Consider the following 18,892-nt stretch of genomic DNA (forward strand, 5'->3'; position numbering starts at 1 on the left):
TACTTAGTGTACTGGGCAGAGTAGTACTGGGTAGAATAGTGCTTCCCTCCCCAAAGTTCCTGTCCATCCAGCACCCAGAATGTGACCTGATTTGGAAATAGGGTCTTTGCAGAAGTATTAGTTAAGATGAGGCCAAACTGGATTAGGGTGGGCTCTAATCCAACCTAACAGATGTCCTTATAAAAACAGGAGAACACATACAACACAGAGAGATGATGGTCATGGGAAGGTAGAATAAAAATTGGAGTTATGCTGCACAAGCCAAAGAGTGCCAAGAATTGCCAGCAACCACCAGAGACTAGAAGGGAGGCATAGAGCACATTCTCCCTCAAGCCTCCAGGAGGAACCGACCCTGCCAAAAACTTGGTTTTGAATTTCTGGCCTCCTAAACTGTGAAATAGTAAATTTATATTGTTTAAAGCCCCACAGCTTGTGACAATGTGTTGTGGCAGTTCTAGGAAGCTTATATAGCTAGGGAAAGGATGATACCTTCTTCCCTGAAGTTTTAGAGCCAGTGCATCTTTTCTCTTGCTGATTACTTCAGCATCTCATTGAATCCCTCCCTTCCCTCAGCCACTCAAGTCTTCGGTTTCCAGGACTCAGTGATTATTCCTTCTCAGTGACTTCCCCATAGTTCATTCACCATTCTTGCTGTGTCCAGACAGGCTCAGACCCTCTTGCTCTCAGTCCTAAATTTCTGCATCTAAATTGATGCTGTCTCCCACTGCTCTTCTTTCTAGACCTTCGTATGTATTACCACGAGCACAATCTTCCTAACACATTATTTTCCTCACGCTACTCTTGGTCTCAAAAAACCTTCATGAGATCATCATCATTCGCCTTATAAATTCCAAACTCCAGATTTAAGACAACCAAGTTCTTCCACAGTTTGCATCTCCATTCTTTACTCCCACCACTTCTCAACGTGAGCCCTAGTTCAGTCTAGTGGTCTCTTTGCTGCCTCCTGGATACAAATTCCTCTTCTTTGTCTCTGATCACACTTTGAAAAGTCCTCTCCTGTCTACCAAAGTCCTATATAGACTTCAATAACCATGAATGGCCCCATCTGTCCTTGAGACTGTATCTAGCTGACAATGAATTCTCTTTTTTATGAGCCACAGTAGTTGGACTTTTGATCTCAAAACATCCACAGGAGTCAGTCAGGTAAGGTGGATGAGGGAAGTGGGCGTGACTGGACAGATGAGGACACTGTGGGCGTGGTTGGGGTTGTGAGACCTGCTAAGTCCTACCCCATCTAAAGGGCAGCATTTGCTCTGCCTAGTGAGTTCCTACCATGCTGGTCCAGTGTTCCATATCTCTTGATTTCTCAAGATAAAGGAGAGATGATGTGAGAGCTCCTGGTTTTAAAAAACAACACCACATATCTGTTGGCTGGCTCTGGCCCACAATTTTCCAATTTCAACATCTTTGTAGAAGTTATGTTTTTATCATCTCTTTGAAACTCACTTCATATTGACATATATTTATATATATAGCTACAGATAGGTCAATGTTGACATCTCTCTCTCTCTCTCTATATATATAGATAGATATTAGAACATACATATATGTTCTAATGCGATTTTATTGAGATATATTATATATTCACATACTATACAATCATCCAAAGTGTACAGTCAATGGTTCACAGTATCATATATAGCTATGCATTTATTACCACAATAAATGTTTGAATATTTTCATTACCCCCAAAATACAAAAAGAATAAAAATAAAAATAAAAAGGAATACCCAAAACATCCCATATGCCTTATCCACCCCCTATTATTTATTTATTTTTTGTTTTTAGTTTTTTACTGGAATACAGTTGAACAGCTAGGTATTTCCATCTAGCTATTCTGATCTACTAAAAACTAAAATGGAATATCTATATAATGCATAAGAATAATCTTCAGAATGACCTTTCTACTCTATTTGAAATCTCTCAGTCATTGAAACTTTATTCTATTTCATTTCTTTCCCCCCTTTTGGTCAAGAAGGCTTTCTCACTCCCACAATGCCAGGTCCAAGCTCATCCCTAGGAGTCACGTCCCATGTTTCTAGAAGTTGCTGGGATTGAGCTCTATTTTAAATTTAATATTTCAATTTTTTCAGTGATAAAGTAAAAGCCTCCAAGATAGAAGCTGAGTTTTCTCAATCAGAAGTGATTGTATCTTTTAGAGCTCCAACAACTTTGTTATACCAGAAGCTCAATGAACACCAACTGTCTATAGTTTGAAATGACAAAGAAGCTTTCACATAAGACCATTTCTATTAGTGTTTGAAATTCAGAGTTAAATTAAAATTTAAAGGAAAGAGAATCAATGATTAAAAAAGAAGGGGACTGAGGGAATTTGAATGATTCATGAAAGTAGAGCACTGAGGACAAATGAACCAGCAGGCTTTCCAAACAAGAACCCAAGTCCAGATTTTAGAAAACTCAATGGGAAAAGAGTTTCCAGCCTGTGTCTTCTCTGACTGCCAAATGCAATGAGATCAAAAGTCAGATAATGAGATCAGAAGTCAGATTCCTTTTTCTCTGGGGTTACTGCACCAGGTGAGAGCCACAGGGGAGGAAACCCAGAACCCAGTGGAGGTGCCGGCTGAAAATATTGTGTGCCCCAGAAAAGCCATCTTTTATCCTGACTCAAACTTATGGAGGCAGCTGTTTCTTTTAATCCTTATTCAATACTGTAGGGCAGTAATTTTGATTAGATCATCTCCATGGAGATGTGACATGCCCAATTGTGGGTGTGACTTTTTGATTACATGGAGATGTGACTCAACCCATCCATGTGAGTCTTGAACAGTTTGCTGGAATCCTTCAAAAGAGGAAACATTTTGGATAGAGTAAGAAATGACAGAAATGACAGAGCTGACACAGATGCCAACACTTGGTGAACAGAGACATGGATGTTTGGAAATGCTTGGAGTCCAACAGATGTCACCATGAGATTTTAAGCAAGCCAGAACTTGGCGAGAGAGTCAAGGGGAGCCAAAAGATAAAAGTCAGCCCTGGAGGAACCTCACAAGAGCAGAAGCTGAAAGTAACGGCCAGTCCAGGGGTTAGGGACCAGTAGATGCCAGCCACATGACTTCCCAGCTGACAGAGGTGTTCCTGAACCATCGGCCTTTCTTGAATAAAGGCATCTTTCCCTGGATGCATTAGTTTGGATATTTTTATAGGCTTAGAACTGTAAACTTGTAATTTATTAAATTCTCCTTTTAAAAAACCATTCTAGTTCTGGTATATCACATTCTGGTAGTTTGCAGACTAAAACAACAGATAAATGGGATTTCCTCAAAATCAGAAGCTTTTGTGCTTAAAAAGAATTTGTCAAGAAAGTGAAAAGGCAGCCAATACAATGGGAGAAAATATTTGGAAGGCACATACCTGATCAGGGTTTAATAGCCAGAATATATAAAGAAATCCTACATACAACTCAACAATAATAAGACAGACAAACCAATCAAAAACTGGGCAAAAGTTTAACTATTTGACATTCTACCAAGGGGAAAATACAAATGGCCAAAAAGCCCATGAAAAGATGTCACTATCACTAGCTATTAGGCAAATGCAAATCAAAACCTCAAGATATAATTTCTCACCTCTAGAATGGCCACTATTAAAAAAACAGAAAACTGTGAGTTTTGGAGAGGATGTGGAAAAATAAGAACACTAGGTCACTGCTGGTGGAAATATAAAATGGTGCAGCCACTGTGGAAGACAGTTTTACAGTTTCTCAGGAAGCTAAGTAAAGAATGGCCATATGATCCAGCAATACTACTACTAGGTATATACCCAGAAGAACTGAAAGCAGGGACTTGAACAGACATTTGCAAACCAATGTCCATGGGGGCATTATGCACAATTGTCAAAAGATGGGAACAACCCAAGTATCCATACGCTGATAAATAAAATATGATATGTACATATGATGGAATATTATTCAGGTGTAAGAAGGAATAAAGTCTTGATACATGCAACTATATGGATGAGCTTTGAAGACATTAGGTTGAGTGAAATAAGCCAGAAACAAAAGGACAAATACTGCATGATCTCACCGACATAAACTAATCATAATAAGCAAACTCCTAGAATCTAGAATATAGGTTACCAGGGGATAGAATGGGCTTAGAAAATGGGGAGGTGATGCTCAATTTGTGCAGAATTTCTACTTAGGTTGATTGTAAATGTTTGGAAATGGAGAGTCGTGATGGCGACACATTATTGTCAGCAGAAACAGTGATGGATTACGTGTGTGAATGTGGTTGAAAGGGGAAGTTTTGGATTGGATATGTTATTAAAAGGAAAGCTAGAAGATTAAACATGGGACTGTATAATACATTGAAACCTGTTGTGGACAATGACTGTGGTTAATAGTATAAACATAAGAAGGTTCTTTCAGAAATTATAACAAATGTGTGGCACTCATACAAGATGTTAATAATAAGGTAGTATATGGAAAAAAATAAACCTAATATAAACTAACAGTAGTATTTTAATATTCTTTCATGAATTGTAGCAAAAGTACCCTGTTACTACAAAATGTCAATAATAGGAGGGTATATGGGTATTCTACATTTTTTCTGACTTTTATGTAAACCAATAACTTTCCTAATTAAAAAATAACAATGATTTAAAAAACATTATGCTAAGTGAAAGAAACCAGACACAAAGCATCACATATTGTATGATTTCATTTATATAAAATGTAAAAATAAATTTATAGGGACAGAATTAGATTAGTGGTTAACAGTGAAATCTATAGGCAGAATTAGATTAGATCTGGGGAAGAACAAAGGGATTAAGAGGTGACTGCTAAGGTATGTGAGATTTTTCTTTTTGGAGTAACGAAAATATTCTCAAGTTGATTGTGGTGATGAGTGCACAACTCTGTGATTATATTAAAAGTCACTGATCGTACACTTCAGATGGAGTGTATGGTATGTGAATATATCTACATAAAACTGCTTTAAATGAAAAAAAAAAAGCTTAATTGAGACCCAGAGAGATGGGCTGACTTGACCAGTGTCACCCAGTGAGCCATTGTTCAACCAAAATCAGAATTCAGACAGCCTGACTGATAGCATGGTGTCCTAGAAAGTAGTCAATCAACAAATGTTTCTTCAGTACCTGCAATGCTTTTCCCTCTCTGTGGTTGCCATAAAGTAGCTATGATCCTTTATTAATGCTTCTCTGAGGGAAGTGAGCTGCTCACGATCCCACAGTGAATTAGGGTGAGAACTAGGACAGGCTTCACAGTGCCTGACTCCCAGCCTCTGAGGACACTGAGAGAATGTGTTGCGGCACTCAGGCGACTCCATGTGATTCACAGTCTCTCTGACTTCACTAACAAGTCAGAATACAGATCCCTGTGAAGAGCCCGTGTGGGAAGATTGTTGCCCCAGGAATATCATCATTGAGAATGTCAAGGCCAAATCCAGATAAAGAAGCTGCCCCCCACCCCCACCCCTGGCCAGCAGAGACTTGTCTTTGCAGGCAAGCAGCTGCAATAGAGCTGCATTCTTTTTTGTTGACAACAGCCAGAAAGAGATGACCCAGCATTGGGTCCAGCACCTGAAGGGTAGCTGTGAATTCTTCAATCTTGCACTCATGGTGCCCAATGATGGTATAACTTTGCCTATAGCCATTTGCCCCAATTTGAGTTTAGAAATTGCCAGTTTCAGTTTTAGCTGAACCTGTACAAAATGTTAATAAACATTTTGTTGCATTAAGAAAAATAAATTTAAAAAAAGCTTTGCTCCAAGCTATACAAGTTTCTTTATTACATATTACCAAACCATGATACAATTAAAATGATCAATCAGTTATTTACTCTATGTCCCTCTAGACTATAAGCACCATGAGGGCAGAGACTGTCTATTGATGTGTCCCCAGTGCCTGGCAGATTGCAGGTGCTAAAGAAACATTTGTTGATTGACTATTTTCTAGGACACCATGCTACTTCATCACTGCCTGCTGGGATCTCAATGTTAAAACTCTTCTTGAACATATTTCCATTCAATCATTCAGTGATGTGTTTTAAAAACTCTCCTCCACAAAAGGGCAACCTCTCTCTGGCACCTTGGCCAGCAGGTCTAACCTGCAGGTGTTAGCAGCAGATACTAGGTTAACCTTTATCCAGTTACTGCAGCCTTGTCTCTGTAACGCTGTTTCTTCATGCTTCCCTTCGCCCAGAATCCACTGGTTTCCTTTCTGGTCCATTAATATTTAGGAACTTGGCACTCAGGACACTTAAGAAGAAAGAATTGCTCCAGTCCACCTTTGGGTTTTTTAGCCAGCGTATTTCTTTGAAGGAAAGAACTATAACTTTGTGGAACCACCAGTGGTTCAGAATAAGGCTTTGTGACAGCCTGGTGCCCAAATAGCTGGCTTTCCTTCTATTGCAGCATGGCTAATATAAATACAAAGCTGACTTTGAGTGAAGTGATCTATGACCTCACACCAAAAGATCATGTTATATTATTATTCATTGACAAAGTATAGCAAAGTCAGCACTTTGCTAAATGTTTCCACATACAGCATTTAAGCCTCATAGCAACATTGAGATCATTATCCTTCCCCTCCCATTTTACTGATGAGGAAAATGAAGCATTCTGAAGTTAAGTAACTGTCCAAAGTGAAAGTCAATAGAAGGGCAGTGGCTTGAACCCACATGAACACACTTCAGCCTGATGCAAAGGCTAAACCCTAAGCACTATGCCAAAATTTCCCAAACTTCAGCGTGCACAGAAATCACTGGGAATCTTGCCAAAATGCAGATTCTCATTCAGTAGGTCTGGGGCGTGGCCTAAGCTTCTGCATTTCTAACGAGCTCCCTGGTGGTGCTGATGCTGCAATAGGAGGAACACAGTTTGAGTAGCAAGGTTATATGTCACATGGCCACCCTAGAGCTACTTCCTTTCTGGTTGGAGTGTGTTTCCATTGAAGGCTGAGAGATGTAGGCCAAGCTCTACTCTACTACTATCAGCTAATATTGGTCATAACTCACTGGAGTTCATTTTGATGATTATTATAGTTGGCACAGTGGGTTGTCACTCTAAGAGTCCACAGAACCAGAGGTGTAATTATGAATACCCACCCTGGCACCTAGGCTTGGAGGAAATCCTTTGTAGTTTGAGTCCTTCTATGTCTCCCATCTCTTCTTCACCTGTCCCCACCCTGCACCCTTCTTTCCAACCACTCCTAACAATGTCAGTTCTCTATCCTGTTTGTGCAGATGGTATCCTGCACTCTCTCCCCACAAGCTGGTTTTTTCTTTCTCCTGGTTGACCTTTAATCTCTCAAAATCCAGCTTGGGGCTATCCCTCCCAAGAAGCCTTCCTGATGTCCCAGTATGATGTAGATGCACCTCTTCGGGGCTCCTAGAGTATCCTGCACCGATAGGCCCAGAACTGAGAGCTCTGTCCTGTAGTCTTTGGTGGCTCAATAACTTCGCAAGGATGGAGCTTTCCCGATCTGGTAAGATCCCACCTCTTATGCATAATGTTACTCCTACTGTGGGCCCTCATTTGGGACCTTGGGGACCAAAAAAAGCTTGGCTGAGATATGCTTCATCTGTTCCTGTCCTGTGTGGTCACGTCACTTCCAAAAATATTCTGTGTGCTTGGCTAATTAAATCAGGACTTTTATCTAACTTTACAGTGGAAGTGCATGTATGTGGTTTGGCCTCACCAATCTGGAGCAGACTAGAAATGTTGCAAGAATCTCTTCCAAAGAAAGAAAGAAAGGAAAAGATTAAGTAAAGAAGGCAGAGGGTCAAAGACAGCTCCTTCACTTTTCTCTATTGCATTCTCTCAGGGGCCGTGGGAAGGGGGCATGCCCACAGAAGAGGGGTGGGACACATGCAAATGAAAATTTTACGACTAGGAAGTTATTCTTTGACTTCATGGTTCCGGAAACATTTTCCAGCTTCTGGCACTTCTAAACAAAGGCTTTCTGCTCAAATCTTGGCTGCTTACAGACCAGGAGGAAAAAGAAGAAGGCATTTCACTTTCTATTGATTAAACATTGGCTCAGAACTCACCACCTTCCTGTTTGTTACCTCCAACTTAAAGCACAAATTTTATGGCAGGCAAGTAGAAGACAGTAACTGATGTTTCTTTGTTCTTTGCAATAAAAGAAAAAAAAGTTTTTCTTTTTGCTGTTGCTATCGATTCTTGTTTTATTTTTGTTTTAGAGTAAAGGGTCAAGGAAATTCACACAGCGCTTGTTCAGAATATGGCAGAATATTCCATTGTGATCTTGTACCCTGGGAGTTTCAGAGGCAAGTTCTAAATGAGTTCATAAAGGGCCGGTAAAGAATAAGTGGGTGCCAAGATATGGCTTGGATAAGACTGAAAGCCAGGTAAGCAGGTAAGGAGGGTGCAGCAGGTGAGCGGAGGGTAAGGCAAGCTTAGAGAGGTTCCAACAACCAGCCAAGAATGGGTGGGGGTGGGGAACAGGAGATCCACTTGGGGGTTACTATAAAAGTTCTCTAGGGAATAATTCAAGGATCTGTTACTCCAGCCACTGATGCTTGACCAATTGGGTCAGAGTTCTTTAATGAAGCAGACATCCCACCTTCAAGCTAGTGCCTCCCAAGGTGTAGAAGGTACCTGTTTGAGCGCAATCAGAACTAATTCTTGGTGAAACACTGGTCTGCTTAGAAAGGTTCTCAGTCTTGCTTGCTCACTAGGATTATCAGAAATAAAAAATATGAATGCTACCTTACACAAAACATATCTGAATCTTGAAAGATAGAGCTTGGTCATTGTATTTTGTGAAAACTGTCTAGGTGATTTAATGTATATCCAGGATAGAGAGCCATTGGCTTAGAGAAAGCAAAAGCCACCCATTTCCTCTCCATGTCATCAGATAAACAAACATTTTCTCCAAGGCAGGCGGCTTTCTTTTAGAAATATTGTTTAAAATCCTATTTATTATTCTACTGTCTAGAATACCTGATTCTAACAATTAAATCCTTCACATAAACTCATGAGACAGAACAATAATTCTAATTTCAAAGATGGGTAAAATTGAAGCTTCCAGTATAGTCACAAGTTAATACACGCTAGAGCTGAGCTTTAAACCTGGGGCATTTGACCCTAAATACATCAAATTCATAGCTGGAAGGGATTTTGTAGTTAGGACAAACATTGTTATTTGATTTTTAGAAAAACATGGTAAGAATAGTAAGAAGAGTGTTCAATGTAACAGTAGAGCTTTTTTTTTTTTAGTCTTTTTTTGGCAAGTGTAGGCTCTAGGAATCTGGTCCCTGGCATTGCAGGCAAGATTCTACCTCTGAGCCACCTTGCACCACTAACAATAGAGTTTTATCATGTTGCTTAAAGTTGCCCACCAGGCCAGGAATAGAGCTAAAACCTGAACCTACATTTCCTGACTCTAAGCCCGGTGCCCTCCCTAACAACTGCTGAGGGATACCACTGTCCCACTCATCAAGTTTATTTAGCAGGTCATGAAGAGGACATGTCACCTTCTCCACCTACCCAGGCAATACGAATTGGGACTTAAATCAATTTCCTTATTGCTCCTGAGTGAACTCAGCCAGCTCTCGCCTTCGACCCCGCCTGCCAGGGCAAAACGTTGACATTAGGATCTAAGATATCCTGGGGGTTACTGTGTCCCTCTGGCTGGTCATCAGCTAAGGGCCCTGCATAAATGAAGTCATACTGGCTGGTTCGGGGCTGCAGTTTTTCCAGGCTACTGAGATTTTTCAAGCTGAACAAGGAGTAGGGAATCTGTGTGTCCCAACTGAGATTCCCCAAGGAATGCTTCTTTTCCTCTGCCTGCTGGGCTGAGGGAGATGCTGTCAGGCACACAGGGTGGGTGTGCGAAGCACTTACAACTGGAAGGTTCCAAAAGACACAGGGACTGTGCAACTCGGATCTATATCTAGTAAAAATTCACTAAATTAATTTTGAAAATGGTTAGGTAAAGAGCATCCCTTTCAGAGGGGACAGAATTAGATTAGAGAGAGATTTGACATCATGCATGTCTGTTATTGTCTCACTTAGGAAAATCAAAAAGAAAACAAACAAAAATCTTCCCAAAGGCATCTATGCACCATTCCTCTTGTTTGCTTATGAGAGTCATATGTTTTAACACATTGTTATTGTTTCTGTGATAATATTATATTTTTGTGAATGACAGTAACATAGGACAGTGAACTTAACTTTGTATTCACCCGAAGTAATAATTAACTCGGAACACGCTGACTCAGTCTTTCTTCTTTGTTCCAGTAAGAAAACACAGTCTTTGATTTTGTATACTAGGTGGCAACATGGAAAAATGCTTTTGATATTAGATTAAGCTAAAAAATCCTGCATTTACTGTTTATATGTACCATGATTGCAAAAATGCTAATGTTTATGCTGCTATGTGTGTATGCATGTGTATTAATAGGAGAAGTGAAAGAATGAAAGGAAATTCCCCAAAAGAGTCAGTTTTAAAACCCAACTTCCTAATAATGGGATATTAGCACTCGAGGCATTGTCCACTACTACGTTTCTTTCGTTCAAGATAACTGGGCTCCCTGTGGCTTTTTCTGTAAGTTCAAAAGATTCCAGCCAATGTGTCTTATTGTTCTCTGGAGAAATAACAAGGAGGAGAGAGGAAAGGGACAGAGTGAGAAGACCATGATTCTGGTCTTGACATCTCGGGAATGCCATGGAATCTTGGGGAAGGAATTCACTTAATTTACCTGCTACCTGGATGTTTGCTGATGACTGTCCTAACAGATCAGATGTGAGAGACCAGCTACAGACAACCTCAGACCAAAAGTCACAAACTTGAATGCCATCAGGACCAGGCAGGCAACCTAAGGGGATGAAGTGAGCTGGGTAGTTTTGACATAGATGCTCTTCATTTAATAACCACTGGGCCCTATTTCTGATTATCACAAAAGTATATTTGGGGGAAGAGAGAAATGAGACAAAACTAAGATTCAGTGGCTGAGAGAGTTCAAATACAGTCAAGAGGTTATTCTTAAGCATTATGTAGATATCCCTTTTTAGTTTTTAGTGTATTAGAATAGCTAGAAGGAAATACCTGAAACTGTTGAGCTGTGTTCCAGTAGCCCTTATTCTTGAAGACAATTTTATAGCTTTATAGCTTTTACAATGTGACTGCGTGATTGTAAAAACTTTGTGGCTGATGTTCCCTTTATACAAGGTATGGATAGATGAGTAAAAAAATAAGGACAGAAAAATAATAAATGGGGGATAAGGGGTAAAACAAATTGGGTAGAGTATAATACTAGTGGTCAATGAAAGGGAGGGATAAGGGGTACCCATGCAATGGGATGCATGGTTTTCTCTTTTTTTAAATTTCTTTTTCTGGAGTGATGCAAATGTTCTAAAAATGATCGTGGTGATGAATACACTCTGTGATGATATTGTGAGCCATTGATTGAATACCTTGGATGGACTGTATCATGCATGATGATATCTCAATGAAAATGTTTAAAAAGTATATTCTCTCATTTTTCTTGAAACCCGTAAGTCTTACAAACTTATCTTCTGTTTTCCCACTTTGATAGAAACATGCACATGACAGATATTTTTCTTTCCTCTTAACTGTATTATTTGAAAAACACGACTAATGATAAATAGTTCTGGTTCTTGGTTCTGTTACGGAAATAAATAGGGAACTGCGGAGTCTGTGATGAACTGAAGACCACATTCCCCATCTAAGTGGCATCAGCTCCTTACAAGGGGCCAATTATTGCCATGAAGAAATGTTGCCTTAGTGTGGAGAATTCTTCTAGTTCTATTTTTAAAAGAGAAGTGGGAATCTATATTTTACAAGAAATTCCCAATTTATAAACATTGACAAACATTTCAATCAAAAAGAATTATATGTACCCAACAAAACACTTATGGGCTACTTATAGGAGTACAGGTTGCCATTTTGAGAGCTCTTCGGAGTTTATGCAGTCTTTTCTCTTCCATCTCACAGAACCCTCTTCCATCTCACAGAACCCTCTCCCATCTCTTCCACTATAGAACATTTGCAATTCAAAATGGAAAATTTGGGGACTTACTATGGAGCTGCTGAAGGCCACAGGAGACAGTAAGTTTTCACAGCGCCCCATGGACCTCTGTTGGGAGTGGCCCTGGATGGGCACCCGGGCACTCTGGCACCTCCTCAGAGGCTGGGTACCTCCTTGGCCTCTCATAGCTGCTGGGCCTGAGGCCCATCTAGCTGGGAAGGACAGGCACTGGTATTGGGTCCACTCTTCACTCTCTGAGTCCAGCTCCTTTGGGGTCTCCAGTCGCTTGGCTGCAAGAAAGGAATCCTGTTATTAACCAATTATACCTTGGCTGCATCATAACAAAGGAGATCCTAGACCTTGAGGGAGAGGGAAAGAGCACAGGCAGGGCTGGGCTGCTTTGGAAAACTGAAAACAAGTCTACCTTGACTGGACAAAAAGGGGTCCAACTAAGTCACAGAAGTTCAAATCTGAGCTCTATTAATTATTATTTATGTGACTGAGCTTTGACTTAACCTATGCTTCTTTCCTCAGTTTGTGGTTTTAAAAATGTACCTAACTCATAGGGTTGTTTAGAAAAATCAATGGTATAAGATGTTACAGTTATTAGCATGCACTAAGTACTGGTAATGGTATTATTATTAATATTGTTATTATTAAAAAGAGATCAATGTGGCTCCTATGTCAATGCTTAACTACCACCGTGATAAAGAAGGTAAGACTGCTCATAATATCTCTTCCTTTCTTTTTCCATCTCTCCAAACCAGTAAAATGAATGCTGCTCCCTTGAGTCTCTTCTCTTAGTTAGAAAGTGTGTGTGTATTTGTGTGTGGGTTTGGGGAGAGGGGGGTGAATGAGGGAACCAGGTCAATTTTACAGGCCACCTTCTGTTTATGCAAGTAGACAGCCCAGACATAGTGCAATATGTCTGCTAAGTCCAAGCCTCGCCTCAGTGACAATCTAAGAGAACTGAGATAGCATGGAAGGCATTCCTGGGTATGTCAAATTTGACCATGAACCTTGACATAGGTCCGCCCTGACATCTCAGGTACGGTGACTAGAGACATTCCTATGTTGCCCCCAGCCCCTTCTAACAGCTAGAAACCCTGCAAGTATATGACATCAGACAAGGTCGACTGGAGGGGTTCCACAGAGGATATCACCCAGGGCCTTTGTGAACAAAGGAAAATCTAGGACTGATAAGAGCAGCCCTGATCTGTGATGGGGAAGCAAATAGGGAACGAGTAAGCAACTTGCTGAAATGCCACAGGCATGTATGGGGAGTCTGGATAGTGCCTTTTATCATCTATTCTCTTAGGAGAATGGGGCATTTCCCATGAAAAAGATGGAGGCAGTTGGCAGCCCCTCTTACCATTTTCTTGGTGAGAAAACTCGTTGCCCATGATGGTGCAACGGCGGAACACCATCTTGTTTTCGGTCAGGGTCCCGGTCTTGTCAGAGAAGATGTACTGTATCTGGCCAAGGTCCTCAGTAATGTTGAGGGCTCGGCACTGAATGGACAAATCAGACTCTTCATCGTACAGGTCAAGGTCATTGTGCAGGAAGAAGACTTGCCCAAGCTTCACCAGTTCAATGGACACGTACAAAGAGATTGGGATCATCACCTGGGAGGAGATAGATTCTCATCACCTTAAAAACCAGGCTGGTTCCCTGACTTGGGACCCTTGGTAGTGGAGAGCAAAGGCGTTTCATGGGAAGCTGAGGCCAGCTTGCTTTCTCTAAGAAATTAAAGGTCAGTGACTTCAGGCTTCTTTTGGAAACTTACTGGAATCCTTAGAAGAATCTAAAATCTTCAGTCAGGAGACAAATAGCATTGAGTACAAAGTAGGCACTCCCCATGGGTTAGTTTGATGATGGAGCTGGAGAGGAGTGAGGGAACCTTTGTGCTTCTGTCCCCTCCCCTCCCTTGGACTTCTCTGCCACCAAGGACTGCCACCTACTATTACAGTTATTTAGACCCACTGTTGATGATGGTTCACCAATTCAACACGGAATATTTATCAAGTGCTCACTACAGGCCAGACACTGTTCTAGGTCCTGGAAATAGTAGTGAACTGAACAAGATGCCTGGGCTTGAAGGCCTTGCATTCTAGTGGGAAGATATAGACAATGAATAAACAGGTAAATATATGTGGGGTGGGGATCAGTCTCATGAAGAAGAATAAAGAAAAGTAAAGAGTGAAGAAGGTGGAAAGCGATGGCTGGGAGGGACTCTCATTTACTGTGACCTTTGAGCAGAGACCCATAGGAAATGAAGGTGTAAGTCATGAGGACATCTGTGGGAGGGGCATTCCTGGCAGAGGCCGGCGAGGGGGAGTGGGGCAAAGCCTGGGTGATAGGAGCATGTCAGGAGTTTGAGGAGTAGTCGTAAGAAGGCCTTGTGTTTGGAAGACCATGAGTGAGGAGGAGAGGGTAGGAGAGGAGGTCAAGAAAGGAATCAGGTCCTGGTCACTTAGGACCTTGCTTTGAGCAGATGTGAACCTACTGGAGGGGCAGAGGAGGCATATGATCTGAATCACATTTATAAAGGATGATTCTGCAAAATGAATGAATGAAAAAAGGTCCACCAATAAGAGGACAACAAAACACCTTCAAACACTACAAGAAATCTAATGTAGATGGCGTTTCATCAGAACAAAACTGAGACTACTCTCATCTGTTCATGGATTCTAATTTATTAAGGGCATGAAGATTATTTTATCCATCTCTTTATCCCTTACTGTCTTGCATCTTGTAGGGCTCTGCATGTTTTTATCTTCTTTATAGGGCCAGATCTGTTCTTTTCCATCTCAATCTATCAAAGTTAAAACATTAACCTGTGGCTTATTTCTTTCAGGGCTCAGGGCTTGAGAGCTCTCTGCTATACGTTATCTACTTTTGTTCCCCGGCCTTAGTGTTTTGCCCAGTCTATATCTGGGAAAGGGACAGGCATGCATGAGTCACTGCTATAATCTTATCCTTAAATAGAAAAGCCTGACAAAAGTTTTCCTCCAGCTGGCATGTGGGGTAGTCCTCTCCCCACACAGGGCTGGCCTTGGACATTACTCCAAATGAAAATACTTTCAAAGACTGACAAGAAAGCCATAAATGTTTCCCCATCTCAGTCCAGTTGGTTCTTTATTGGGGACCTGCCTCGAGTTTTTCTTATTTTGCAAAGTGGTGGGACTGTTGGCCATGGGTCTTCTTGGACCCCCAACCGGGGAAGGGCTTCCTACCTGGAGCAAGATGATCATTGTGAGGAACGTGTAGAAGCCCCCGAGGGCCAGGGGAAGGAAGCCACCGGTGGCATCTGGCACGTCGAAGGGAGGATGCTCTTCAAAGTTTCCATTCCAGAGGCTGTTACCTGAGAGGAGACAAAGGCAGAGAGGAGGTAGACCTCCAGTTGGTCCTGAGGTTGACTATTGCATCAGTCCTTGACACACTCCTGGTAATAGGTGCATTTTGCAAAGCCCATCCTTAGTCTATATGAGTGGCTCTGTGTGTATGTAATCATTTACCTCTAAAGTGGTCTTTTATATGCTCCAAATTTCAATCTCTTGATAGGCATTCGGTTTGGGCAATGATGGAAGAGGTTCCAAGTATGAGGATTACTTACTTCCCTAAGATGTCCATATCCTAATACTCAGACCCGATCCTGTGAACATGCTATTTTTATATGGCAAGAGGAACTTAGCTACTTTACACGGCAAAAGGGACTTTGCAGATGTGATCAAGTTAGGGACTTTGAGATGAGGAGACCATCCTGGGTTATCTGGGTGGCCCAACGTCATCACAAGTGTCTTTATCAAAGGGAGGAGAGGAGACACTACAGAAGAGGTGAAGGTGACATAGGCAGAGACTGGAAGATGCCCTCTGAAGAGGGAGGATGTGCTCACAAGCCAAGGAATACGGGTGGTCTCTAGAAGTTGACATAGACAAGGAGGCAGACACTCCCCTCCAGAAGGAAGCAGCCCTCCAACAATTTAACCTTAATCCATTGAAATAGGTTTTGGCTTTTGACTCTCAGAACTGTAAGAGAATCGATTTGCATTGTTCTGAACCACTAAGCTCATGGCACCTTGTGACATCAACAACAGGAAGCTAATACAGAACCATGAGCAGCCTTTCCCCAAGCAGGACAAACTGTATTATTGATTCTATCCATGTGTTAGTGTCTCTCTTCCTAGATTATGAGTTCTTTGAGGACCAATCGTGTGACTGATTCACCCTGTCATCTTCCCATGCCAACAAGTACATGGGTTCCATAAGTATTCCTTGAACAAATAAATTTCTAATATCTAAATAGTATATAATACTCTTAGGAGATTTTCAGTTGCACTTTTATGTCATTGGCATCCCCTGAACTCAGGCAGGGTAGCATTTATGACCCTTATTTTATAGATGAGGAAACTGAGTCCAGAAACAAGATGTCATTACATTGTTCTTTCCAGAACATTCCATACCTATGGCCCCGATGAGGCACATGAGGAAGAGGAGTCCGATGCAGAAGAAGATGTCTGTGTTCATGCGCCGCTCCGTCTTGCTGCGTTTGTAGCGTGGGCCGCTGTTATTTAGCATGGCTTTTGTCTCGTGGCCTTTGAGAGGAAAGGGGGAAATCAGTCTCTTGGCCCCTGTTTGTCTCTGTCCTGCTTTGCACCCCTCAGGTCTTCTCATGGGAGCTTATGAGATTAAAAAAAGGCTTTGTCCTCAACCAGAACCACCTGTCCTACTTCAGAAAGGCTGCTGAGAACAGCTGGAGGGGCCTCACTTAATTTGTCAGTAGACATTTACCGAGCATCCCCTATGTGCCAGGCATGGCGGTGGACCCTGGCGGAGCTACCATGTATAGGTTGTGCACTGCACAACTCTAGAAGGAATCCCTCACTTTGTAGTCACCATAGATTTGTAAGTTTATTATAATAAATATCCGACAGATGACAGTAAGCTGTTTTGAGGAATGGTTGCCTTTTTCTGGTTTGCACTAAAGCACTGTTATGGCCTAGCACTGGGATGCAGTGATGTGATGAGTATGACAGGCTCACATTCTGGTGAAAAGATACAAAGAAACAAATAGAAAATTGTAGTTACTAGTAAGCCCCATGAAGTAAATAAAATAAAAGGGTTCTAAGGCAGATAAGATACGGTGTTAGAGAGTGTGGTTGGGAGGGTTTCTCAGAGGAAGTGACATTTAAGGCGGAGCCTAAGAGGAGAGAGAAGAATGGATGGAAGAGGGTTTAAGAATGAGAAAACAGTGTGTGCAAAGGCCCTGTGGCAAGATAGCGTTTGGGGCTAGTAGTTTTCAGATTTACTTCTTTGGTGGTATCGAAGATGTTGCCGGTGCACAAGCCTTAACACTAAGGATCTCTACTTTTATCTTGGAGGTCTGCATAAAATCATGTTCAAACAACCATGTCATCCAGTCACCTCATTTTCAGCCAGGGAAAATAAAAACCAGAGAGGGGAAGGTACCTGCACCAAGTGAAAGAAGAAATTAACAACAGAACCAAAAAGAGAACTCAAGATCCTGATTTCTAGTCTATTACTCCTTCCATCGACTTGTGGTACCTTCTCTCTGATTTTTAAGAAAATAGGCCTGTAATAATAATCCTGGAGGTAAAGAAGGCAGGACTGGAGATGACTCAGCTGGTGGTGGCAGAGTCAGGATGCCAATCTGGGTGGCGGCGCATTGATAGGATCCTAGAACACCAGCCATGGCTCAAACAGTTCCTGTTGCCTGAATGAGCCCATGTATGGTAACCAGATTGCTTTGTTCTCCTGGGAGACTTGCTGGCTTAGACCGTCTTGGTCACCGAAGGCTCTGCTAAGAACCCATCTCCTCCTGGGCATACTCCATCAGCCCAGGCTGAATTCTTCCTCTTCTGAAGCATTTAGAAGAACCACCAAAGCTTAATACATGCTGCTGGGCAATGTTTTACAAATTGCACTAACATTTACATTCCTTCTGTCTTTTTGTGAGCAAGGCTAATATTCCCATTATACAAATGAGGAGCAGAGGCTCTGAGAAGGGGAGTTACTGCCCCAGGCCTCCCAGCTTGTCAGGAGCAGAACCAACCAGACTGGAGAGCATCTCTTCTGATGGGCTGGGTGGGTGAATTGATTGTCTAGATTGTTTCCCTGCCTGAGATTTGTGCTTCTTGTTCCTCAGTCTGGAAAGCTCTTCCTGCCTCTCCTAGCTTCATAGAATTTTCTGGTTCCTGGAGCCCTTTCCTCCAGGAAGCCATCCTCACAACCCCTCACACTAAGGTAGGTGCCCTTGCTGGGAGCTCAGGACCCTGCACAGCCTCTACCTCAGCCTGGCCCCATCCACACAGTAAATTGCCTGCGCCACTGTCGAACGATATGCTCCATCAGGCCAGAGACTGCCCGAATCTCCCCCGGGTGCCACAGAGTTTAGAATATGGAACCCAAATACATGTAGAATGAATTCATAAGTGGATATCTATGAATCAGGTCAAGTACACTTTAGAGAGGAGAGAATAGTAACTGCCTCACTTTAGAGAAAAAGCAACCTAACTGACAAATACTTAGTGCTAGGACCTGGGCTAAGCTTTTTTACATGACATTTCTTCTAAAATCTTCACAAAAGCCCTATGAGCTGGGTATTACTATAATCCCCATTTGGAAGGGGAAGGAAACCAAGGTTTAGACATTGCAAGCTTCTTGCTCAATGCCACATGGCTAATTGCTGAGAGATGAGCTGAGAACTGTGCAGACAGAGTCTATCCTTTGGGGCTGCTGAATTTTAACTACTGTGCGTACTTCTCAGCAGCCAAATTAGAAAATGCCAGTCACATATTTTCTGTGCAGAATTAAAGAAAACCAATACATCAGCTCCAGCAGCGAATGGCTTTAATG

The 18,892-nt window shown here is 41.8% G+C and overlaps 1 protein-coding gene and 1 long non-coding RNA gene across 3 annotated transcripts in view; one reads left to right on the forward strand and one right to left on the reverse strand.

Moving 5' to 3' along the window:
• Positions 1-8,076, forward strand: part of LOC143664069 (uncharacterized) — a 113,099-nt gene extending 105,023 nt beyond the window's left edge. The window contains exon 6 of the long non-coding RNA XR_013166292.1: positions 7,936-8,076. This is a non-coding gene — a long non-coding RNA (uncharacterized LOC143664069). The remainder of the gene's footprint in view (positions 1-7,935) is intronic.
• ATP10B (ATPase phospholipid transporting 10B (putative)) overlaps positions 1-18,892 on the reverse strand; it is a 304,465-nt gene that overhangs the window by 44,788 nt on the left and 240,785 nt on the right. For both annotated transcript variants that reach the window (XM_077137580.1, XM_077137581.1), the window contains 4 exons: positions 16,480-16,611; positions 15,253-15,380; positions 13,389-13,641; positions 12,068-12,306 (listed from right to left, as the gene is read on the reverse strand). In XM_077137580.1, the coding sequence (XP_076993695.1) occupies positions 12,068-12,306; positions 13,389-13,641; positions 15,253-15,380; positions 16,480-16,611 (752 nt within the window). The remainder of the gene's footprint in view (positions 1-12,067; positions 12,307-13,388; positions 13,642-15,252; positions 15,381-16,479; positions 16,612-18,892) is intronic.

The sequence above is a fragment of the Tamandua tetradactyla genome, chromosome 20 (assembly GCF_023851605.1).
Source record: "Tamandua tetradactyla isolate mTamTet1 chromosome 20, mTamTet1.pri, whole genome shotgun sequence".
NCBI classification, from domain to species: Eukaryota; Metazoa; Chordata; class Mammalia; order Pilosa; family Myrmecophagidae; genus Tamandua; species Tamandua tetradactyla.